Raw genomic sequence first — 22,325 nt, forward strand, 5'->3', positions numbered from 1 at the left:
ATAGATTATCCCAAAGAGCTTTGGGTTTCTGCAACTGCTCGAGAGTTTACCAATAGTTGTTTTTTATAATCTGAAGGTTAGTTGAGTGTCTGTGTGTTTACATTACTTTTTTGCAAAGGTCATTTTTCAATTAAAATGTGGGTAATAAATTAATATAGTCGCATAATAACAGAAAGGAGACAATCAATGTTGAAATATTTGCGGCCAATTCTTGTTTGCTGGCTTTTGTACCAATTTTAACTGGTTACAGTTTCTTATTAGGAACCATAATTACAGAGCATTTAAATTTCTTTTTTTATCCTCCCTGCTCATTCACGTTTTATATTGGGAGCAGAGGCAACGTCCCACTAAGTGTAGGAGAGAGAGCAGTCAGGGTAAAATAGGATTTTACTGATTTAAAGACAAAGAAAATGATTTGGAGTTTACACTTTAAACTTTCGACTACCTTATATTTACACTTTAATGGTTAGCATAATTAAGTGTAAACAGCCTTCATGTTACTGGGAAAATGCAGACCCTTTGCTCATCTGTGGATTTACTAAAAAGCTGCAAACATTTCCAAATCCAGCAACGTTTTCACTCTTTTGTAGCAGCCAGACAAGCTTCCTTTACAATAGCTTCTATCCACCTGCTTTATCTGAGTTCATATTTGAATATTTTATTGATCCTGAAAATAGCTAAGTATTAGTTCAAGGACTGTTGTTGTCAGTATGACCAGGTAGTTCTGATGCATATTGTGTCTTCTTTTATTAACGATAATTTAGTGTCCTATCGGTCAATATCTGGTCTGGACCAATCAAGCCGAAATTTTATGACATTGGTCAATAAAACATTTTGCCCTCGACCCCCAAGGCTGGTAAATTAAGCAATTTTTAGATGCAGGCATGGCTTTTTCTCGGAGTACTCTGGCTCCGCAGTCCAAAATCATGACTGTTGGGTTAATTGGTTTATCCAAATGGCCCATAGGTGTGAGTGGTTGTTTGTCCTGCGTGTCTCTTTGTTGCCACTCTTCATGGATAAGCAGCATGAATGATGCACAGGATCCGTAAAGGAAAAGTTCTGCAGCTGTTCTCTCTTTCTGCATCACGACTAGACTCCTTTTGGCTCCGCTCTCCCACCGCTCTAGAATATTTACAGCGCGTAAAATGGTTTTACTAAAACACGCTTCCCTTTTGTTCATTACCGAGTCAACCGGCAGCGCCAGGAAATGTTTGGACTCGACTCGTTATAGAGCATCTTTAGAACCACAGCTAATCTAATCGTGATTGGTTAAAAGCCACAATCAAATGCTGGCAAAGATGGAATTCATTGTTTCTGTAATTGCATCTAATGGCACTTTCATATTGGGAGAGTGGATTAGAATTTAGATCTTAACAGTGGACCAGTTTATCAATCCATACAGCAACAAATGAAGAAGACATCTCTGTCTGGGAGAACAGCTCTTATTGACTGAACATTAATATCATGTTCTTTAAGCTCTGCATGCAGTGTAGATGAGTTTGTGTGTGCGGACAAACAGCCTATGGGCACAGAAGGTGTGTGTGTGTGTGTGTGCCGGTCCCAGATAGCGAGCGCTAGCTGCAGGAGCACTGCATCGAAGTGACGGTGAGGAAGGAGAGGATGGAGATGGTGGAGAGAGAGAGAGAAGAGAGGTGGAGGAAGATGATAAAAGGAGAAGCAGCAATCTGTCACTTCACACTTATTTATCTGCTCCGGCACTTTGCCTCTGTTCTCTCCCGCCATCCCGCTCCGTCTTCTGCAACGCGAAGGTGTGTGTGACAGAACAGCCATGTCGGCGCTTTTTGAATATTCAATCGGGAAGGCTCGCTGTAATGTCCGTGAGAAGCCGGGGGGGTGCTGGATTCTCGACAGCACCGCTGCCACGTGTGACACCTGCAGCCCGGTGACCTTCAAGGTCCAACACCGAACACCCCCCACCCCCCTTCCCAATCACCCCCACCCCCCCTTCACCACAACCTCTACGGCTTCACTCCCAAATTAGACGAGCAAAAGATCATCAGCGCAAATTCAAAAGAGCAGGAGGGAAAGAGAAGGACGCTGACGACAGGGAGCACTAATTGTGCAGCGAGAGGCGAATAAGGAAGCGAGTCTGAAGGAATGGAGGGAAAAAGGAGATGAAGAGACGAGGGGAGAGGAGATTGTTGCAAATCTGCTCAAATTAGGGGGGGAAGGGAGCAAGGCATCGGAGAGTGAGACTGCAATAAAGACAGGAGGGGGGTGTTGGGAGAGCATGAATGTAAGCGATATAATGGGGGGGGGGGGAAGATTGTCAGAGCTGATATTAGCTCTACAGACGTCTTTTTTTTATTTTACATGCATGGCGGTGCGCTGCGCTCTTCTTTAACGGGACCCCAGTGGCGCAGTGTTTACTGCGGCACCATCCAGAAGAGCTTTATCATTACAGTATTACTACAGTCCTGCCTGGCTCCCTGTCACCATGACAACCACTGCGTTAGCCTCTGCTTTCAGGCGCCAAGGACAAGACGCAGCCAAATACTGCTCCTGCAGCTGGTGTGAAGGGCTGAGAGCGGAGGAGCAGGAGCAGAATTGTGATCGTTGCCGATGCCGATAGAGATGATTTTTTTTTTTTTTTTGGGGTTTTGATTGATTGATTAATGGAAAACCAGAAGTGGTTAGGTTAACGATGAGCGACCTTGAGAAAAGTCTGACGTGAAACGATGCATTAACGAGGCTTGTGAGTTCAGAGTTTCTGTCTCATGCATGCGTATGACGGTGAGGTGTGATCGGCATTAGTATGGCAGGCAGCGAGCGGCACGGCGAAGTGTGCGGAGCCTCTACTGGAGGGCAAAGCAAATGGGCGACGAGTGCTGCAGAGTCAGCGATGATAAGCAGACATTGAAGGATGATCTGAAATCAGCACATGAATGAGGCATGGAAAATGAAGTTTTTAACAATGTCAAGCACAGAACTGTGTCCTGTAGGACAGCCAAAGCCACGGTTTCCAGTCCAGGACCGGCTAATTAATGTGTTATCTTAGCAGTAACTGGGACCATCGTTTAGGAACTTAATGAAGTTACAGCCAAGTGTCTTGCGTGAGTATTAGCTTGAAGGGGTCGCAGTAATAAGCTTTCACTGAGGCTAACACTACAGTAGGATATCTATGGTCACTGCATACAAAATGGACAAGAGGTATAAATCACACAGAGAATGCACAAAGATAATTGAGTAGGAACTATCAGATACCTGACTAAAATAAAAGCATTAAATCCAATGTGCCATGGAATGGTTATGTTCCTGCATCTTAAAAAGTGGCTTGGTTAAAATCAGTTCCACAGATGGTTATAACCCATCCAGCTCTAGAGACGAGATGATAGACGACACTGGACGGACAAAATGAGACAATATTTTGGCAAAAGTTTTGAGAAAATGGTTTGCATTTCCCAAAGTCTCTTTATTTGTTATCCTTGGGAGAAATTAGCCTCAAACAGTGTGGTTATACTACACAGACACATTGCAATCTTCCATAAGGAATACATAAATAAACAAGTAACATTACTATTTGAAAAAGCGCTAATTCACTGGCAACCTGTCCAGGATTAATATTTTATCTTTCCCTGTGACTGCTGCAGTGCATGGGTTCTAGGCTTTAAATCTGGGATCAGTAGAATCCAGTAGGGTTTTAGTGAAAAGCAACTTTCTTCCACTTTTTCACCATTTCTTTTCTCTTTAGCGTACCCCAAACATTGCCAGGTACACTGTTTTAAAGGATTGGAGACTCCTCCGTTGCTTATGTAATATTCAGTCGACACAACAGGACAACTTAAGAACTACTTCCTGTCTAATTTCAAATGAAGAATCTCCAACAGGATGTCACACCTTTGTATGCAGGATTCATAATAATGGCTAAAACCTACTCCACCACACAGAGACGCATGCTAACAGCGACTGTTTTAACTCTTCCCTGATAGATTTTACTTTTAAGGGAAATATGGTGGCATTTTCATATAGATGTGTCTTATAGCCACCCACAGCAGCTGTGTCTAGCACCCCACCACAGTCCGACAACCAAGGATCCTATAAATTGGTCTTTTATTTTTAAGCTTCTGATAAAACTATCAACAGTGGTCGGTGCTGTGTAAGCACACCTCAGGCTAACGCATCAAATTATTGTTAAGGGCTGAGAACCAACGCGCTTCTAATGACACAAACTTCATGGTGTGTGTTAGCTTTTTATTAGAGAGACTCCTGTATATATTAAAAAAAAAGATTACAGCAGTGTCCACACTTATGGTTTCCCCTGGTAAAAAACATTTAAAAATCCCTAAAATAAATGAATCTTTTAATTCAGCATAGGGCTGGACGATATAGGACAAAAAGCATATCGATAAAATAGAAATCATATTGATCGATATCGATAATTATCAACAAATTCAAAGCATATATTTTAAGTGCAGCCCTGGCCATTTTATGCTGTTGCTTAGCAACCTATTTTTAGATACAGAAAAACTGAATTCAAACTCAACCCTTTGTTCAAACCAAGAAAAGTTTTTAAAAATGAAAAACGAATGTGTGATCTTTAAACTCTTTGAAGGGGGCGGAGCTTGGTTCCTGGGTCTGTGTTGTGATTGGTTGGGAGGATGTAATGACTGTAGTACTAACCTACATGGCTAGAATGCAAAAAGAAGGAAAACTGTTATTCTATTAAACTTTTTATTGACCCTTTTTTCTCCTGTCATCGATATATATCTATAGATCGATATATATTGTTATTGAATTATCGTCCAGCCCTAATTCAGTAGCACAATTCTACCTAAACAAAAAATCTAAATCTACTTTCAATCTGGGCACATTTATGGGGAAATAATTGTTTTTTCACAGAATCACTGATGCCAAATAAAAACCTGCCAATTTCCATCCCTGGGTTCGAATCGAGAACCTTATGCTGCAAAGCGACAGTTTAAATAACTGTTCCACTATGCCACCTCCATATAGACTCCTATAAGATAAATATAACTCAAACTTGTTCCAGGGAACATATTATAAAACTGATCAGAGTATCCAGAAACGTGACGAGTGGTGGCCTAGTGGTGAGGGCAGTGCACTCACGTTCTGAGAAGGCTGCAAGCACCCGGTTCAAACCCTGCAGACTGCCACTGTGGGTCCCTGGGTGCTGTTAAAGCTGCAAACTGCTCTCTAAGGGACGGCTTAAATGCAGAAAACAAACTTTGTTGAAAAATTGTATTGACAAATAAAGATGTCTTCTCATTATAATCAATAAATTTATGATACCGCGAGGAATAAATATCCTGCTTTGCCATCACGTACCATAAAAGCCCAGAGAGGAAGTTAAGTAAAAACTAGAATCTTACAGCCCATCATGGTTTTGTTTCCCTAAAATTTATTCTGAGGCTTTTGTACAAACACAATAATGACAGCGGCCCACAAATGTGGAGGCAGTGCAGCACAAAGCCCTTACGGTGTCACTGGGTTAGGGTGAGGAGGGATCCAGTGGCAGAAGGCCGAGCACAATGCTGGCAGAGGTACGAAATTCCAGTGACCCTTTCCTTCTCTATGAGCCGTCGTCTGTTGCAGATGAAATGCTGTCCTTCCCCAGATAACGCAATCAACATGTGTGGGGGCCAACGCCTGAGCCAGGACCGGCTTTCAAAGCCTCCATCGGAGGTTACCCAGAATCTGAACCGTAGGAGAGATGCGGGTTTTTCAGGCACCTGAGTTGCAGGAGATGAATGGAGAAGAATGCTGGGAGCTTAAGCAAGGTTGCGAGATATAATTAGCTCCTGCTCTGGGTAATCCTGGCATATATTTTATTTTCAGAGAGCTATACTTACATTCTTGCAACAGTTACTCTCTGAGGTCAGCGCTCCTGGAAGATATCCTGGTAAAATTTCAATCACTGGAAGAGCTTGTGTTTCAGAGATTCCCCCGGATGACTCAACGTTTTGACACGATACAGCCGAATAAACGCGCTTTAAACACACACCGACTCGAGTCGACGTGCCAGGGCGTCGTATGTGCTCCACTCAGGTCCTATCTTTATTATTTCCACTGCAGTCCTGTCACAACAGCTCTGAAGACAAACAAACACCGCCTGCAGGTGACTGAAGTGTACACATGTCCCTTCCTTCTGTCAGAACATTGTTCCGGACCGATCTCTGCAGCTTATATACACGTGCGTGTTTCTTGGCTGCTGTTTTTTTTTTTCTTTTTTCTGCAGCTATCACCCCTTTATCCATTTGTCCTCTGCCCAAGATGCACGCTTCTGTTCCATCAGCCATGACGGCCGATTGCTTTTATGCCTCATCCTCCCTGTCCAAACCCTCTGTGTCCTTTCTCCGTTGTCTTTGTCCCCGTGTGGTTAAGCAACGGTCCACGATCTATTCTGCTGCTCTGCCACAGAGGAGGCAGCGAAAAGTCGTATAACAGGTGCAATCAGACACCGTTCCATAAATCTGCTTTTTTTTATAAAGCCGTCATTAGTTTGCACACCTCCACTCCACTGCCACGGGGACAGGAGGGACGATGAGGAAGCAGATGGCCACACAGGACTCATCGCAGCAACACCCTCCAATGCCATTTGCCAAGAGAATGAGCAAGCACCGAGTCTGACTGTTTAAGTGCTACATCATGACACGACGCCTGCCAGGCATGTTCAAGCATTAGTAACAGCCAGGTAAACACGGGCCTCAGGCTCTTACACATATGTGATCTGTCCTACTGCTTGTTCAGACCTGGGATCACCTTCTAGAGATGCTGCTTCAGCTCTCAATGATTTGACTGATTGTATTTAATCCATATCATTTAATTTACTTTATAAATAGTATTAATTTACCATATAATGTAGAAAGTACTCCTGGGTCAATGTGAGCTTCTGAGCTTTCTGTGTCTATGCTCTGTCTTCTCTAAGCCCCAGTGGGTGGAGGCAGATGAGCGTTCACACTGAGCCTGGTTCTGGTTCTGCTGGAGGTTCTCCTCCCTGTTAAAGGGCAGTTTTCCTCTCCACTGTCGCTTCATGCATGCTCAGTATGAGGGATTGCTGCAAAGCCATCAACAATGCAGACGACTGTCCACTGTGGCTCTACGCTCTTTCAGGAGGAGTGAATGCTGCTTGGAGAGACTTGATGCAACCTGCTGGGTTTCCTTAGAGAGGAAACTTTCTGACCTAATCTGTATAATCTGATTGAATCTGACTTTGGAAAGAACCTTGAGATGACATGTTTCATGAATTGAAATAAAATTGAATTGAATTAATCACTTAAACCCTTTTTTACATTTTGTCCCATTGCAGACACAGACGTCAATATGTTTATAATTTTTATTGAGCCCACCTGAGTCAGTATTCCTGCAGCACCACCTTTGTAACTGACTGAGACAGAAAATATTGCATATTACCTCAAACTAAGATTGGATCTGCGAACAGCTACTATCAGGTCTTGCTACAGATTTATTTAGGTCTGGACTTTGACTAGGCCTTTCTAAAACGTAGGTATGCTTTGCTTTAAATCACTGTATTGTAGCTCTAGCTGTATGTCAAGGGTTGCTTTCCTCTACTCTGGTCCTAATACCTTTTCAGTGATTTATAAGTGGTTTCCATCCAGCACTGCCACGCGTTTATCTCCAACCATCTTCCCATCAACTACAACGAGCTTCTGGTTTCCTGCTAGAAAAAAAAAAAACGTCCCTGCAGCACGATGCTGTCACCACCATGTTGCACAGTGGGGACCTTTGATTTCCTCTGACCAGAGAACCTTCTTCCACATGTTTTCATGCATTATCTATGTGACTTTTAGCAAACAAAGGAGCTCATGGTTTTGTTTCACATCCATAAAGCCATATTTGAGAAATGCACAACTAATAGTTGTCTGGTCAACAGTTGCCCCCCCTGAGCAGCGAATCTCTGCAGCTACTTTAGTGTCACCGTGGGATTATTGGCTGTTCCTCTGGGTAATGCTGCAGGTGGATGTTCATGTATTTGTAGGTCTGCAGTTGTAATATAAATGTTCTGTATTTAGAAGAATGACTAAACAGATTATATGAGATATTTAAAGCTTTAAGATTTATTTTCAAATTCAACCCTGCTTCAAACTTCCACAAAGATGCTTTGTCTTTATGATGATGCTGTTTGTTCACAAATGTCCTCGAAAAAACATCTGAGGTCTTTAAATAACAGCTGCAGTTATATTAAAGATCAAATTGCACACAGGTGGACTGTATTTACTCATTAGACGAGTTCCTGAAGGTAAATGGTTAAAACGGATTTTGGGAGATATCAGAGCAAAAGAGGCTAAATAATAATGTGTGCATGCACATTTCTTTTTGTAACATAAAAATAAAAGATGTATTGTTTTCAACTTTGCAACTCAGCACTGCTTTGTGTTGGTTGATCACATCAAATCTGAACAAAATGAATGTAAATTTGTGTTTGTAATATAGCAAGAACCAGTGGAGTCTTAAATTGGATTATTGTCCGCTTTCTTTATCTTCATGGTCCATTAACTGAGCTGCTTCACATTGCAACCACACTGGTTGATCAAGTCAAGGCGTTTACTCTGCTTTAAGTGCACAGTGAAATATAAATACGAAAATCACCTCAAAAGAAGCTACTCGTGAATATTTTCTGTTAAACTGACTTGTTGTATAGGGTTAAAATAAAAAACGGTTGTCCTTTGTGTTAAAAATCACTGAATAATTGTGATGTTTCCACCTCTGATCAGTCAGCAGTCATCTGCCAACAATTTAACAGTAAATAATAAAAAAGTATGTACTTCATCAGACGCAAAATGATCTACTATTGAAAGCGGCACACTGGACTTCCCGATGATTGTTGGTCTATGCCACAGTTAAGCACATGCCATTCTCCTATGTCTGCACGGTGACGTGAGGAGCTATGGCAGATGAGGTGATTTGTCCGTGCTGCGTGGGCGTGAAAGCTCGGCCAAATGGTTTATGGGCAGCTACACTTAACCGTCTAATCGCCAATGCGGAAGGGTAAGCGAATGGGGAATGAGTTATGCTTTACACGCTGCAACAAAGGGGTCAGTTAGGATAAGAAGTGCAGAAAAACCCTAGTCAGACTGCCGGATGAGCTCGTTCACATGTAACTTTCTAACACGACTGTTTTTCCTTCATCAAACACTGATTATAGATACATGTGCCCGTTTTTCTGATTATAGCTCGCAAAACCCAGCTCCCTCGCCTCATTTGACAAGATTTGCCCCATTTAGAAAACCCCGACTCCCACCACTGGCCCTCTGAGAGCTCTCTCTGCTACGTCCAGAGTCCTGGATCATTTTAAGTCCAGAGCACAACAGCAAAAAAAAATGTCCAGGGTTTATCAGAAGGTTCGACTAATTGACCGTCTGCACGGTGCTGCGGAGCGCTGACTCAGCACTTAACCGGCAGGGCTAAATGGGCTGGAGTGAGAGGGGAACATGGCCGGACGTGAAGAGAAGCAACGTAACCACTCTGCTTTCACGGAGCTTCTCCCAGAAATGGAATGAGAGACAGACAGCATTGGCCTGATGTGTCTGTAAAAACCAATATCCGTTTATTTAAAGTACCTAAATCCTTCTGAGTCCACATACAAAAGGTGACAAATAAGTTCTTATTTAATTACATTTGTATAAAACCAACATATAACAAAAGCGAACAAGTATTACAGATTTTTTTGTTTTTGTTTAGTGTCTGACTTGCATGTCATCAAGCAGTTAAGAGCCAACACATGGAGAGTGTGTAAACTGGTTCAGATAAATTCATACAACCCCAGAACTGCCAAGTCCAAAAAGGAGGCGTGATCTTCTGCTCCCTCATGCTTCTGAGTTACAGAACAAGGAGCGTGGAGCTGCACGTCTTCAGGTTGTGAACTCCTTCGCCACATAATGAACCAGAGGCTGAGGAGAGTCAGCCATTTTGTTGTGGCGTTTGAAAACGCTCATTGCCATTTTTTTCTTAGTTCCTGTTTGCAGTTAATGGAGTCAAACAGAAATCTAATTAATGTAATGCACATTAGCTGCACACTGCATCTGTAAAAATAGACCACAATGCACTGCGGTCGGAGTTAAACAGCTACGCTAACACTAGCGCTAACGTCCGCAGCTAATTACATTGATTTTCACTTGCAGTGATTCTGCAGGTGTCTAAACTGGTAAGTGGCTCGTCTCTTCCTGTTGCTCACCAGAAAAATCTGCAATGAAAGCACATTTATCCGTTATTTATTCCAACTTGTAGTTCCAACAGATCTATTTAAATTATAGCGATTCAACTAAGTGCTCATGTTTGACTTTTTTCCCTGAAGTCCCAAATTTTGTTGAATATTGGATATTTGATACATTTTAACCTTTTGTTTTACTAAAGACTGATTCAGTTACACTCACATTCAATGTTTCTGTGACTGGGTAAAGTACGATACAAAAGGGTAAAATTATAGGGAAGATTTTTAATTTTAGTGTTTTGGTAGAACCGATTGTGTAATTTTAAAACCACTGCAGATTCAATGTCATTTTATTCAATAAAATTGTATTCATTTAGCACCAATTCGCAACCTAAATCTTATTAGTATTTTTCATCATCTTCAAGAAACCATCACAGCACTGAAAGATGCAAGAAATAGTGAGATCATGATGCTTTCTGTCTGATATTTGATGTATTTTTACAGGTTAAATGCATCATTTTCTTTTATTAAAGTCTGTATCTGAGCCATGCCTGGGTCTTTGGTGCAGCGTGCATGATGTGATGTGCCAAAGATGCTTCATGATTCAAGATTCAAAATATTCTGCATATGGTGGAGAAACATTTTTTAAGACCTTTGAACATTTTAAACTGAGGCAGCACCTACTGTACAGGTAGAAAATACAGAAACATTTAACACTAAAGGCTTTAAAGTAACACTGATATCCCATATGACCTAAAAGGCTGCTTACATAATCTTTGTCTTAACTTATCTAAACGAATCGAACTTTGGCTTCCCGTGCTGTATCACAATGCTTCCGTTTTTTTTTTTTTTTTTTTTTTTTGCTTTCTAGGCGGTTCTTGCTTATTCAACATAAAATCTCGTGTCCGTCCTTGTTGTGGGACATTGAGCCTCTGTCCAGTTAAGTATCGCCAACAGAGAGTGCTCAGATTACAAAGCAGCGAACAGAGGGACAGCAACTTCCGAGGATGCCAACACAACATGAGACGGACCGTGGAACAAAACTTTGTCAGGGAAAAATGAAACAGAACGAGGTATATTTACCAAGTGCAGGCACAGGAATGCCAAGTTGACAAACCGCCACACCCCTGCCGCTCCAGGAAAACTATTTATCTTAATCAACCCAGTGAACACCAAGGAATACTGTTCTTTTTTTTTTTTTTTTTTTTGGCAGGGTAAATTTGGCATTTAGCAAGTGTCATCTATGCACGCATGATACAAGCACCAAGTCTCATCCTCTCAGCAGTAATGGAGGAACGGATTTGCCAACGGAGAATGAAATTAAGGCCTCCTTTTCCTTTCATTGCTATTTTCAGACTCAGCCCACAGGGAGAGGAGCAGGAATGGAAGTGGGAAATAGGCCTTTCGGCAGGGTCGGGGGTTTGAATGGAAACAACGTGGATGCACTGCTAGAAGTCGAATTGCAACGCATTTAAAACCGCTGCATCTCCAACAGACCACTTTTAAAATACGCTTCCATCTAGGAAAGTTAAACATCTCTTTTTGTGAATTTAAAATGAGAAAGCCTTGTTTAAGACTGTGATGTGGCCAGCTGTGATGGTAAAACAAAGAAGGGACTGGAACTGCAAGACCTGGTTGAGCTCAAGTTGGTCACGTTCGCAGCAATCCCCTTAAATGAAAGAAAAATATGAGGCAGTTTCATCCATTCTATACTAAAATTGGTGCAAATTGATTAAAAAAAGATATAGAAAAACATGAAAACGATAGAACATGTATTATAACATGTATTTTATATAATATATATATTATATATATATCATATATATATATATATAATATATATATATATTAACATGCAAAACATATACATATATATATATATATCTATATATATTATATATATATATATATACAGTTATATATATCTGTACATGAAAAAACTATATATATATATATATATATATATTATATATATATATATAGTATATATATTATATATATATAGTATATAATATTGGATGAGGTAACATTATAGTTAAACTGCCACTACAGGTTGGTGCAGAGATGTCACCTTCAGCCCATCCTGGAGTACAATCAAAACCAAAATCAGGACAAAACGAGATTAATGTCAGAGAGATCAGTTATTTAGTAAAGAGGTGAGATTTTTATTTATTTGGCCATTTTTTACCAGGGCTGGAGGTTCTGTATAACCCTCACCATTTCACACCTAGAATTTAGGATTTTTATCGCACAGTTTCAAATTTAGGTAAGCATCATACTATCTTTTGGGTATTTTCAGCTCAGTTACTCTGTACCCGGAGACGACCTGTGCAGAGGCCACGCTGGCAGGTCCCACTGTGGACGTAGACGCTGAAAAGAGCGGAGAAAGGACAGAAAACGATCGAGCCGTGGAGATACGACCTTCAGGGAGAAAGTGGGCCCTGGAAGCTGGGCTGTACCCCCAGAAACCAATCAGATTCAGGCACACCGAGTCCGGTTTTGGAAGGGGCGAAGGGGGCGTCTTTGGAATATGCTGAGCTACAAATGATGCTTTGTCAGGAGATTTCTGACAAAGGCAACTGTGCCCTTCTGGAAGTAACCAAAACAGGCCTGAAGGGTAAACAACAGGACAACCGAACCCAGATCTTATCAGTGCACCTTTATAAGGCAAGTGATGTGAAGACAAGTTTCCATATATAATTATTATCGAAGCAGAGTTTTTAATAGGTCATATCACTTATAAAATTCAAACATATATATTTTGGTCTCTAAACTGTAGTTGCTGGTATTTTGTGGCACATTAGAGCGCTTATGTTTGGACCTGGGGTGTCTCGGTCACTCTTTGAAGCTGACAACCACAGGACGAATTTTTTATTTTATTTTATTCATTTTTAATTGTTTTGATGTCTATTGGTGTTATCTATATTTTGCTTTTATCTGTATAACACTTTAGAGTTTGGGTCCAATTACATGATCAGGAAAAAGTGCAGGATCATAAATTGGTTGAGACGGATAAAGTAGCTGGGAGGTGATCAGAACTGGCCCAATCTTTCAGATTTGATTGGTCCTGACTGGTGACCAAAGCACAAAGCTCAGATTTTATTTGGATCAGTGAATGCACCATACAAAACACTGAAACCTCTTCAGTATGGAAGCTGTTACCTATGATAAATAAGACTAAAAGTTATTGAATTTCTGTATCAGTGGGTTGTTTGCAATGAAATCAGAGACAGCAGAATAGGGTGTAGCGCTTCCTTCAGAGAGCTGGACTTCTGCAGGTTCTGGTCATGTTGCTCTTTCAGGATTTTGGTACTTTTGCAGTTTTTGTTGTTTTTTTATTGCTAAAATTGCCTTTGGTCTGGTTTTGCGTGTGCGAATGATTTGTTTTTTAAGGGGACAAATCACACTTTTAAGTTCTTCCTCGTTAATTTAGATCAACGGGCCCTCAGAAGAGGCCCGGTTTCCTTTAGCCTGGACTACAAAAATTTCTCCAAGAAATAAAAATGGGTTAGCTAGAAGTAAACAATGTGATGTAATTGTTAAAAAAAATTAATAGAGAAGAGAGAAAACTGAACGGCTTGAAAATTATGACCCGAACAGAAGATAAAGATGTCTACACAACACCTGGACAGATTAAATTCAACTTTTCTGCACCCCCAGAGGCTACAAGTGCATAACAAAATATATTTAAAGGCTAAAAAAGTTAGACTTTGCATTTGTTCCATTCGCTACGCGGCGGTACGCAGTACTAGCACTTCTAAAATTTACCCCTCAGCGTACTGGGACTTTTTTCTAGTGTGAGCCGCATACCGGTACGCCGACCTGCCTTCCTGCTCCCCACCTACCTCTCCACAGTTTACAGCTGGTAGCATTTTTGTTTTTTTTGTTTTGTTTTTTTTAAATCGCCTCATCAGAAACCCATTGCCTTGGCGCACAACCCTTGCCGTACATTCAAGGGGATGTAGGCGCTTCACACGAGAGAGGAAAATGATCACGGCTGTGAAGTTTACCTGGCTCCAAGAGGCTGAAAGAGGACCTGAACAGGAGCAAAGTTGAGCGATAACTCTAAACAGTCCTTCACTACTCAAGAAAACGGAGGTCGGACTCAGCATTTAGAGAATCTAACAGGGAACCTGCTGCTGCAGAAACGTCTCGGTAAGACCAGGGGCGGTGCTAGATATCTGGGGGCCCTGAGCACAAATGTTGTGTGGTGGCCCCCTCATGGACAATAATACAGGATATGTCAGTGCGTTTCTTTTTATTTCCAAAATAACTCCTCAATATTAAAGTTTGGAAAACAGTTGCAACAAATAAGAGGAGGAATTAAAATCCTGAAAAAAATAATTTTGTATCAACACTGGTGCATGTACTTCCACAAAGGTAACTGTGTTACATGAATAAGAATAAAAGTTATTTTATTGTCCCGCAATGGGGAAATTAGGGCTTGACAGTGACAACCCACTCACAGTTACAATTATAGTAATGAGGAAAAAAAAGACAAGAAGAATCTAATTCACCTATCAAAGAGTAAAATTAACAATAACGATAGAGTTTAATGGGGACTAAAATGAGAAAACAAACAATGTAGAATGAATAAAACACAAAAATGGTGAGTAATACAGAACTAGGACTCCTATGAAGAGCTCTTAGAATAAGATTTGTTTTTGTCCTGTTTTGTTTGATGAAAATCCCTAAAAACATGATAAATGTCTGACATTCCAGAGGAAACTGAACAATGGGATCATGACATGTTATGTTTTTTTCTGAGGAAGAATAAGGAGCTCATTAAAACCAAAGATCCTCAAAGTCTTCAGAACTTCCGCAATTTTTTTTAGATCAACAGACTTTTTTTTCAGAGAAAATCACTTTGAATCAGGGCTGATACAAAAGGCTGAACATGGGATCAATTCTCACGTCTTTGTTACGTTTGCATTTATCGTGTGTCATTTTTTTCATTTGTTGAAAGCAGTTTACTGTTGCTTTAGTGAAATACTGCATGTGAAATTAGAATTTTTGTCGTCAACATTAAAAAAAGTTTTTTTTTCCCCCCAACCTTTCCACTGTCAACCTTTTTTTTTCATTCATCAACTCAGGATTTCGTTAAAGTATCACCTGTAGCTTACGTACCTTTGGTTCACTACTCAGTTACAGATTAGGCTCATGGGGGGGGGGGGGGGGGGGGTGTCACCACAGAGGTAAGTAGAGACACATCCATCTTTTTCTTGAGCAAATATTTTCGTATTGCTTTCATCTAATAACATTAAATATGTCATTATTATGATTACCATAACTATAATTATACCCTGGCTGGTTATATCCCCCCATAACCCCCTAAAAATGGTTAAAGTGCTACCTATATTTCGGTCTCGTCTGTGTATGACGATAAGAGTACCAGTACTTATTTTTTCCCACTTAAATCACAGTTTGCATTGTGTTGAAGTCAAATTCCATGTATTGTTGTTTTTCTCTAGGACATTGCCAAAAATCGTTAAATTAAAAGCTCTAGTGGGCTCCAAAACTATTTGTTTGATTTTTATTAAAAGCTGTAGGATCATTTTATTGTGAAATTACCGTTTTATCTGGTTCGCAATAAGCTAAACGCACAATATTTAGTGAATTAAAAAGTGGTCTGATTTTTATGGAAAAGGGATCAGTGACTCGTAAACATGGTCTCATACTTTTACTACAAAAGCAAATGCAGAAATCTTCCTAAAAAAATTATGATTAAATGTTTTTTTCTGTTCAAACTTTTTGTATTTCCATGACCATGAACAGGGTATTTATTCTTTCTTCAAATATGTTTGATGTATTTAACTCATTTTGATGAATTGGTGCAGTGAAAGCCACTACAATAATCTATTTTCAAAGGCTTCGCATCTGTAAATATTTTCCCCTTAAACATCTTTTCAAATCTTTATTTGTTTCTGCCGCAAATGGACTTTCCTGCTTTAGGTAAAAATATTTATTCAGGTCCTGTTAATCTCGCAAATTACATGAATGAGATAGGAAAAAATAATTTCCCCTGTTTAACATATTTTTAACAGCTTTGCAAAAAGACTAAAAAGGATCAGGATCAGTGTTGCTGCCAATTTTTGACAATTTTGGGAAAAACCCGACTAAAAAGTTCAATTTTGCGTGTAACAAATGGAAACAAAATTGCCGATTTGTTGTTTTTTTTTTCTTGGAAAACAAAAGAAAATAGCTGTGAAAAAGTTCAAAAATTAACAAAAAGAATTTTTTTGTAGAACACAAATTAAAGGGAACCCAAAGGGCTGAATCACGACTATAAAACTACAAAAAAAAATGACAAATAAAATTTTGAGGGCAAAACACAGAGAAATTCATCTGAGAGCAAGATTACGAAAGTTCAAAAAGACAAAACAACGAGGATAAACTAACCAAGGTCAGGAGCTACATGGAGCCTTATCTCTACCCCCAGATCCATGTCGACCTGGTTTGAATCAATGCTAAAATCGGACGCAGGTGAGACTGCATGACACCCCCACCCGATGAATCGACTGATGTTAGTGAACGGGTAACAGTTGGTCCGCTTTCTGAAAGTCCATAACGAGCTGAAGGACGCCTCATATTCTGAGAGGTAAACCGAGCCGATTCTCGATGAAACATCAATGGGTCGGCGGACGGGGGGGGGGGGGTGGAAGACTGGATGGCTTAAGCCTTCAGATAATCGAAGATGCTAAGACAGGAGGACCCCACCCCCATGAAGCAGCTTGTTTCTCTCCATGCTTCCTATCGCCCTGGTTTGTACCCCTATCAGGCTTCTGCTTAAGTACTTTTTCTCCCCTTCTCCGTTACTCGCCCCCTGCCTCTTTCTTTCTCTTCCCCAGCTCTCTCTCCTTCTCTCTCTCTCTCCTTCTCTCTCTCTCCCGTGTCTACTGCAGCAGAAAAGCCAGCACAGACACCAGCATGTGTGGAAATACGGCTGCACATGTGTGCACTACTACAGAAATCCTACGTGTGAGCCTCGCACAATCATGATGGATGAAGGTGAAAACGGGAAGGGGGGGGGCTGTAAATATACATGTCGAAGGCTCTGATCAGAACATTGATTACTGGTGCATTACATCACGGCCATGCGAACAACCCCCCCCCCCCTTGAAGTCATTTGATTAATGCCACTCCACCAGCGCCACCCCCATCTTTCTTTATGTTTGCTTCCATCTCCTTCTTCCTCTCTCATCTGCCTTCGTTGCATTTCCGCGTCGGCATTTTATTCCTTTTTTTTCTTCTCTGTCTGAATCACCTCGTGATTTTGCGTCAAATTCGGTTTTCATCAATGCGTAAAAAGACAATTTAAAAAATGTAAAACAATTTTTTTTACCTCATCCCATGATGTGATGGTCCAAAAAAAAAATAGAGGAGCAGTAAGGACAAAAGAAAAGAAAGGAAAACCCTGATTTGGGTCACATCACGGTTTGACACAAGGCAGTGGGCTTGGTAGAAAAAGGACGCAGTGAAATGGGGCTAAATTCACCCACAAATGGAACCAGTTCAGTGCAGAAATCAATTCCACCTACTACCTGCTCTGCACTCTCCCTAACCCCACTGTGGCGTTGCAAGCACCACTTTTTGCAGCCAACATGGAACTGATGGAAGTGCTTTTTGTGATGCATGATCAGATTGTATAAGTTATCCAGCAACGAGAATAAATAAGATCGTTCGGTTCAGCGGCCATCACGTTTAAAGTCCGAGCCATGAAGCTATCTTAATCCCGTTAAACATTAGAGTAGACATGCACCAATCTGTCTTTTTTTCTGGCCGAACCAATTTCTGCTTTTCCTTAAAGTCTAAAAAGCCGAATCTGATTTTGACTCATTCAAGATTTTTTATTCCAAGGACTACAAAGCATTAAACCTGTACACTTTAACAGAGGAAAGATTAGAGCTTTGAATCTAACAAAAGGAGATGTAATTACATCAAAACATATGCCTAAAATTTCTCTGAATGCTATAAGACTCAAACAAAAGTGGATGCCGTGGGCTGATATACCCGAAACAGTAGGAATTATTTGTCTTTATGCAATTGATACATGAGACAAAAATCTATATTTTAACTAGTCCACCTGCTGATCACTGATCCAAGCCAATAAAAGAAAAAAAATTGACAGATTCCGATCTCTGCACAACGGATTTGTGCTTCTCTATATTAGTCGAGATGTTAAATGATGTCAAATTCTGTTTTTATCTATGGACAGAGGCTGGGGAGTGCTGGAAGCAGTGATAAATTCATCGCATCGGGGTGAAAGTGGCATTCCAGAACCACTTTCTGACTGAGTCCGGGTCCGGACCGACAGACATGCCGGTCGAATATCAACAGCTCTACAGCTTCAGCTTTTTGCCCGAAAAGAGAAGAACGCATATCTGTGTGGGAACCACTGAGTACAAATCCCATTTTCCTAATCTGGGATTGCAGATTAGGCAGGCGAGGCGGTTATTGGTACCAAGGTTTAAAAAGTTTCCTATGGTTGAAAGTGCTTTTAGAGAGACGTCTGTGTAAGGGCCTGCAGTTTTTCTCCAATTATATGCAGCACAAAGTAGCTCAAAGCTGCTTCCTCACACTGCCAGTCAGCTGGCTGAAAGAAGCAAAGGGTTATGAGTGTGTGAATGCAGGCTGGCTGCTGCAGCGAATAATCCAGCAAAACCAACTAATATCAGCTTGTTAAACTCTTAATGTTCCTTCATAAAGACCAAAGTGACAAAAGGGCAAAACGGTGCGTTTATTCTACACCTTTGTTTAAGTCGGTTTAAATAAATACAATTTAAATTTTACATCTAGCATTGTTACAGCTTTAACTGTCAATGTGTCATAAATCTGGTGCATTTCTCTTTTAAATGAATGTAAATAGATCATGAGTTACATCTTTATTTTAATCGTTAGGATTAGTACAATGCTACTGCAATATTTTTCACTGGAGATTATCACACGACGAGAATCCCAAACAAGTGCCAACTGCGCTGACTGTGTAGCACATTTTGAGTTCTGATCATTTTCACCTCGTCTCTGAATCAATAAATGCAGAAATCTGCAGGCAGTTTCATTTTGCCGCCTAAACCTATGCAGGAAGCGACAGCACCGGCTGGTTCTCACGCAATGTCTTGACAGATTAAATTGTACCAAAAGGAAAAATAGGATGCACTGAGAGGTTGACTCTAAACATACGACGACAAAAAAAAAAAAAGAAAGCAGCTCTGATCAAACTGCTGGAATTGTCTGTAACAGAGGAATAAAAGAAAGAGCGCAGATCTAAAACAGTCATGGGTCCTTGTTACTGCTCCACCTGTGTGATCAAATGCCTTAGAAACAAGTGCATTTAGATGATATGTAATCAGCATTTTCCTTGAAAGCAGTAAATATGTTCTCAACACAGCAGTAACTTGTGCATAAAGCATAAAAAAACAGAAGAATAGCACAAACCAGTGGAAAGCCATAGGAATCCGTGCAATTTTTCAACAATTATGCTAAAATACATACATGGGTAATCTTATACATCTGAACATGAAGGCTTTTGGATGCAGGAGGTGGAGAGGATGATGTGTTTACAGACAGATATATCTGCTAAACAAAGGGACTGGCGCTCATCTACCTACTAAAAATATTTTAGTGCAACTCATAAGTCGTGTTGTTGTTGTTTTTTAGCAGCCACATCAACTTGTTGCAACGCTGCAATTCAGTGGCTTCAATGCAACCTGCTGGATTTTTAGGAAAAACGTGTTAACAAATCTGTCTATATGATTAGGGAGAATGGACTTTGTAGAGCGCCTTGAGATGACATCCCCTGTGAATAAGTGCTATACGAATAAACTGATTACATTGATGACAATCTTATGCCTTTCAATCATTGCACCAAGGATTCAGAGTGGATGGCCTGATGGCAGGGGAGGGGCAGTGGCAATCTCCAGGTGGAACATAAAAACTTAAAGACAGAATATAATATATAACAAATTAACTATTGGGAGTGGAAGACAATAGCTAGGCGCTATAAAGGACGAATAATGAGAAAGCATAAATAAATGTTAAGCATACACGACTGTCTGACCAGGGGAGGCCACTGAAGCGGGAAGAAAACATTTTCATTGCTGGCCACTGGCTCGCCTAGCCTGAGCACCCCCAAAAAAACCTCAAACTAACAATGTTTTAATGTTCTTATGGTTATTTAAGGATGAACGGTGCTTGACTTAGGCTTTCTCTTGCCTTGAACACATGTTGAAGATGTAACTTTAGTCAGCCAACAGGTCCTTTCGAGATGTAACCTGAACAAAGTCAGGCACCATTGGCCCATCTGATAAACCAGCTGGACGCCTTCACTCCATCGTTTTACCAGACATCTGTTCCAGGTTCACCTTTCATCCACGCGTCGACATCAGCGAACGTCTCTGTGCACGTCAACGTTGTTTCAATGGCTACCTTTCAACCGCACCGAGATCCCTGTGGACTTCCTCTCACCGTTCCCTTTCTCAGACACACGTAGGATTCATGAGGCGTAAATAGACGTCCTTTTCAACCACGTTTCAAAAACCAAAAGACATCTGGATCATGGAGGAAGTCTGTTCTTCTTGCACTAGTTAACAACTTTTTTTCCCTCACTCACTTTTCAACCAGCTCAGACATCAAACAGCATTAAAATTTCTTAACCTCAATAAGACTTCAGTCCACATCTTTACATGTGTGGGTATCTTCTTCCATGCACCTTCAGACCACATTTAGACGTCTGAATTGGGATTTTTCATTTACATTTGAACCCCATTTAGAGGTTAACTGGTGTCTTTATTTTAATATCTTGAACATTTTCCTTCCAGGCACTTTTAACCATTAAAAGACACCTGCATGCATCCAGATGTCTTTTCTCTTTTAACACCCTTTCTCCATTACTGGACGTCTTTATGTAGACATCTGTTCACCGTCTCCTTTTCAACCACTTTTTCTAGACATAAATAGACCTCTTCATGTACATGGATAACTGGACGTTCCCTTTCTAACCACAAATGCAATGCAGACATATTTAAAAGTTCGTTTTTTAAGCCACAAGACATCCATGGACAGACGTCCTCTCACTGGTTTACTTTACAACAATTTATCTCATTTAGAGGGAAGCTCTATTGCAGGAGAAATTGCTGGGAGGGAGACACTATGATTCCATTTTCCATTTTTCCCATCAAGTCATCGGCATTAATTATTAAACATCCGTTAGTCAATACTGGCTACTGCCGCTTAATCCTGTCAGAGATTACATGCAGGCACTTGGCGACCTGTGGTTAGTATCGATGCGTTGTTTTCTCAGTAATTAGGGTTAACAACGAATTTTAAACAAAGTTTTCAGAATCGTGCCCGGAGCATGCAACCAGTCGGGGGACCTGAGGAACTCACCCGCGCGTATTTGGAGGAGTAGGGGTCCTCGAACAGAGCCCATATTCTGGGCTGCCAGGTCTTCCAAAAGCCCGCTCTGCGCGCGTCCTCCTGCAGGCACAGTCTCTTCAGGTCCCCGTCCGCGCCTCCCAGAGCCGGGTCGTCGTCCGGCGCGTCCGGCTCCGGCGTCTCGAAGCTGTCCAGCGCCTCCTCGGCGTCCCGGTGCTGCCGGTAGTTCATCCAGCAGCACGCCTCCACGTCCGTCTCGTCGATGCCCCAGAAGGCCAGCTCCTCCTCGAACAGCGGACCGCACACGTCGTTGGGACAGTGCAACTTCCCGGTGCGGTAGTAGTTGAGGATGAAGGAGAAGACGGACGGGTGGCGGTCGAAGAAGAACTCGTCCAATTTGGGGTCGTAGTCGAAGTTGCTGAAGGCGTCCGGCTCGGTGAGCCACGACAGGCGGGTCCCGGGCAGCGTTTTCAGGGTGCTCCGGTACGTCTCATGGCGCACCCCCCCGCAGTTTATCACGATTTTCTCGCTTTCCGACGGACAAGTCATGTCTGCGCTGTAACATGCTTTGTTGGACGACTTGTTCCCACCCTTGCGCCCTTTGAAAGAGGATACACACACCGAACTGAGCATAGAGCACCGGGGGGAGGGGAGGGGGGGATGCGAGAAACCGAAGGGAGGCGGAGGAGGAGGAGGAGGGAGGAGTCTGCGGGGAGAGAAAAAAGGGTAGAAAACATTTTTTTTATAGCAGAACGGGAGAAATATTGATGTGGATTAACAACATTTGGAATTACAGGCTAAT

At 41.3% G+C, this 22,325-nt stretch overlaps 1 protein-coding gene across 10 annotated transcripts in view; it reads right to left on the reverse strand.

The window, feature by feature from the left end:
* Positions 1-22,325, reverse strand: part of kcnc3b (potassium voltage-gated channel, Shaw-related subfamily, member 3b) — a 72,661-nt gene that overhangs the window by 40,403 nt on the left and 9,933 nt on the right. For all 10 annotated transcript variants that reach the window (XM_021316829.2, XM_021316827.2, XM_036141718.1 and 7 more), the window contains exon 2: positions 21,536-22,229. In XM_021316829.2, the coding sequence (XP_021172504.1) occupies positions 21,536-22,156 (621 nt within the window). In that variant the 5' untranslated portion in view covers positions 22,157-22,229. The remainder of the gene's footprint in view (positions 1-21,535; positions 22,230-22,325) is intronic.

Source organism: Fundulus heteroclitus, chromosome 10 (assembly GCF_011125445.2).
Source record: "Fundulus heteroclitus isolate FHET01 chromosome 10, MU-UCD_Fhet_4.1, whole genome shotgun sequence".
Lineage (NCBI taxonomy): Eukaryota > Metazoa > Chordata > Actinopteri > Cyprinodontiformes > Fundulidae > Fundulus > Fundulus heteroclitus.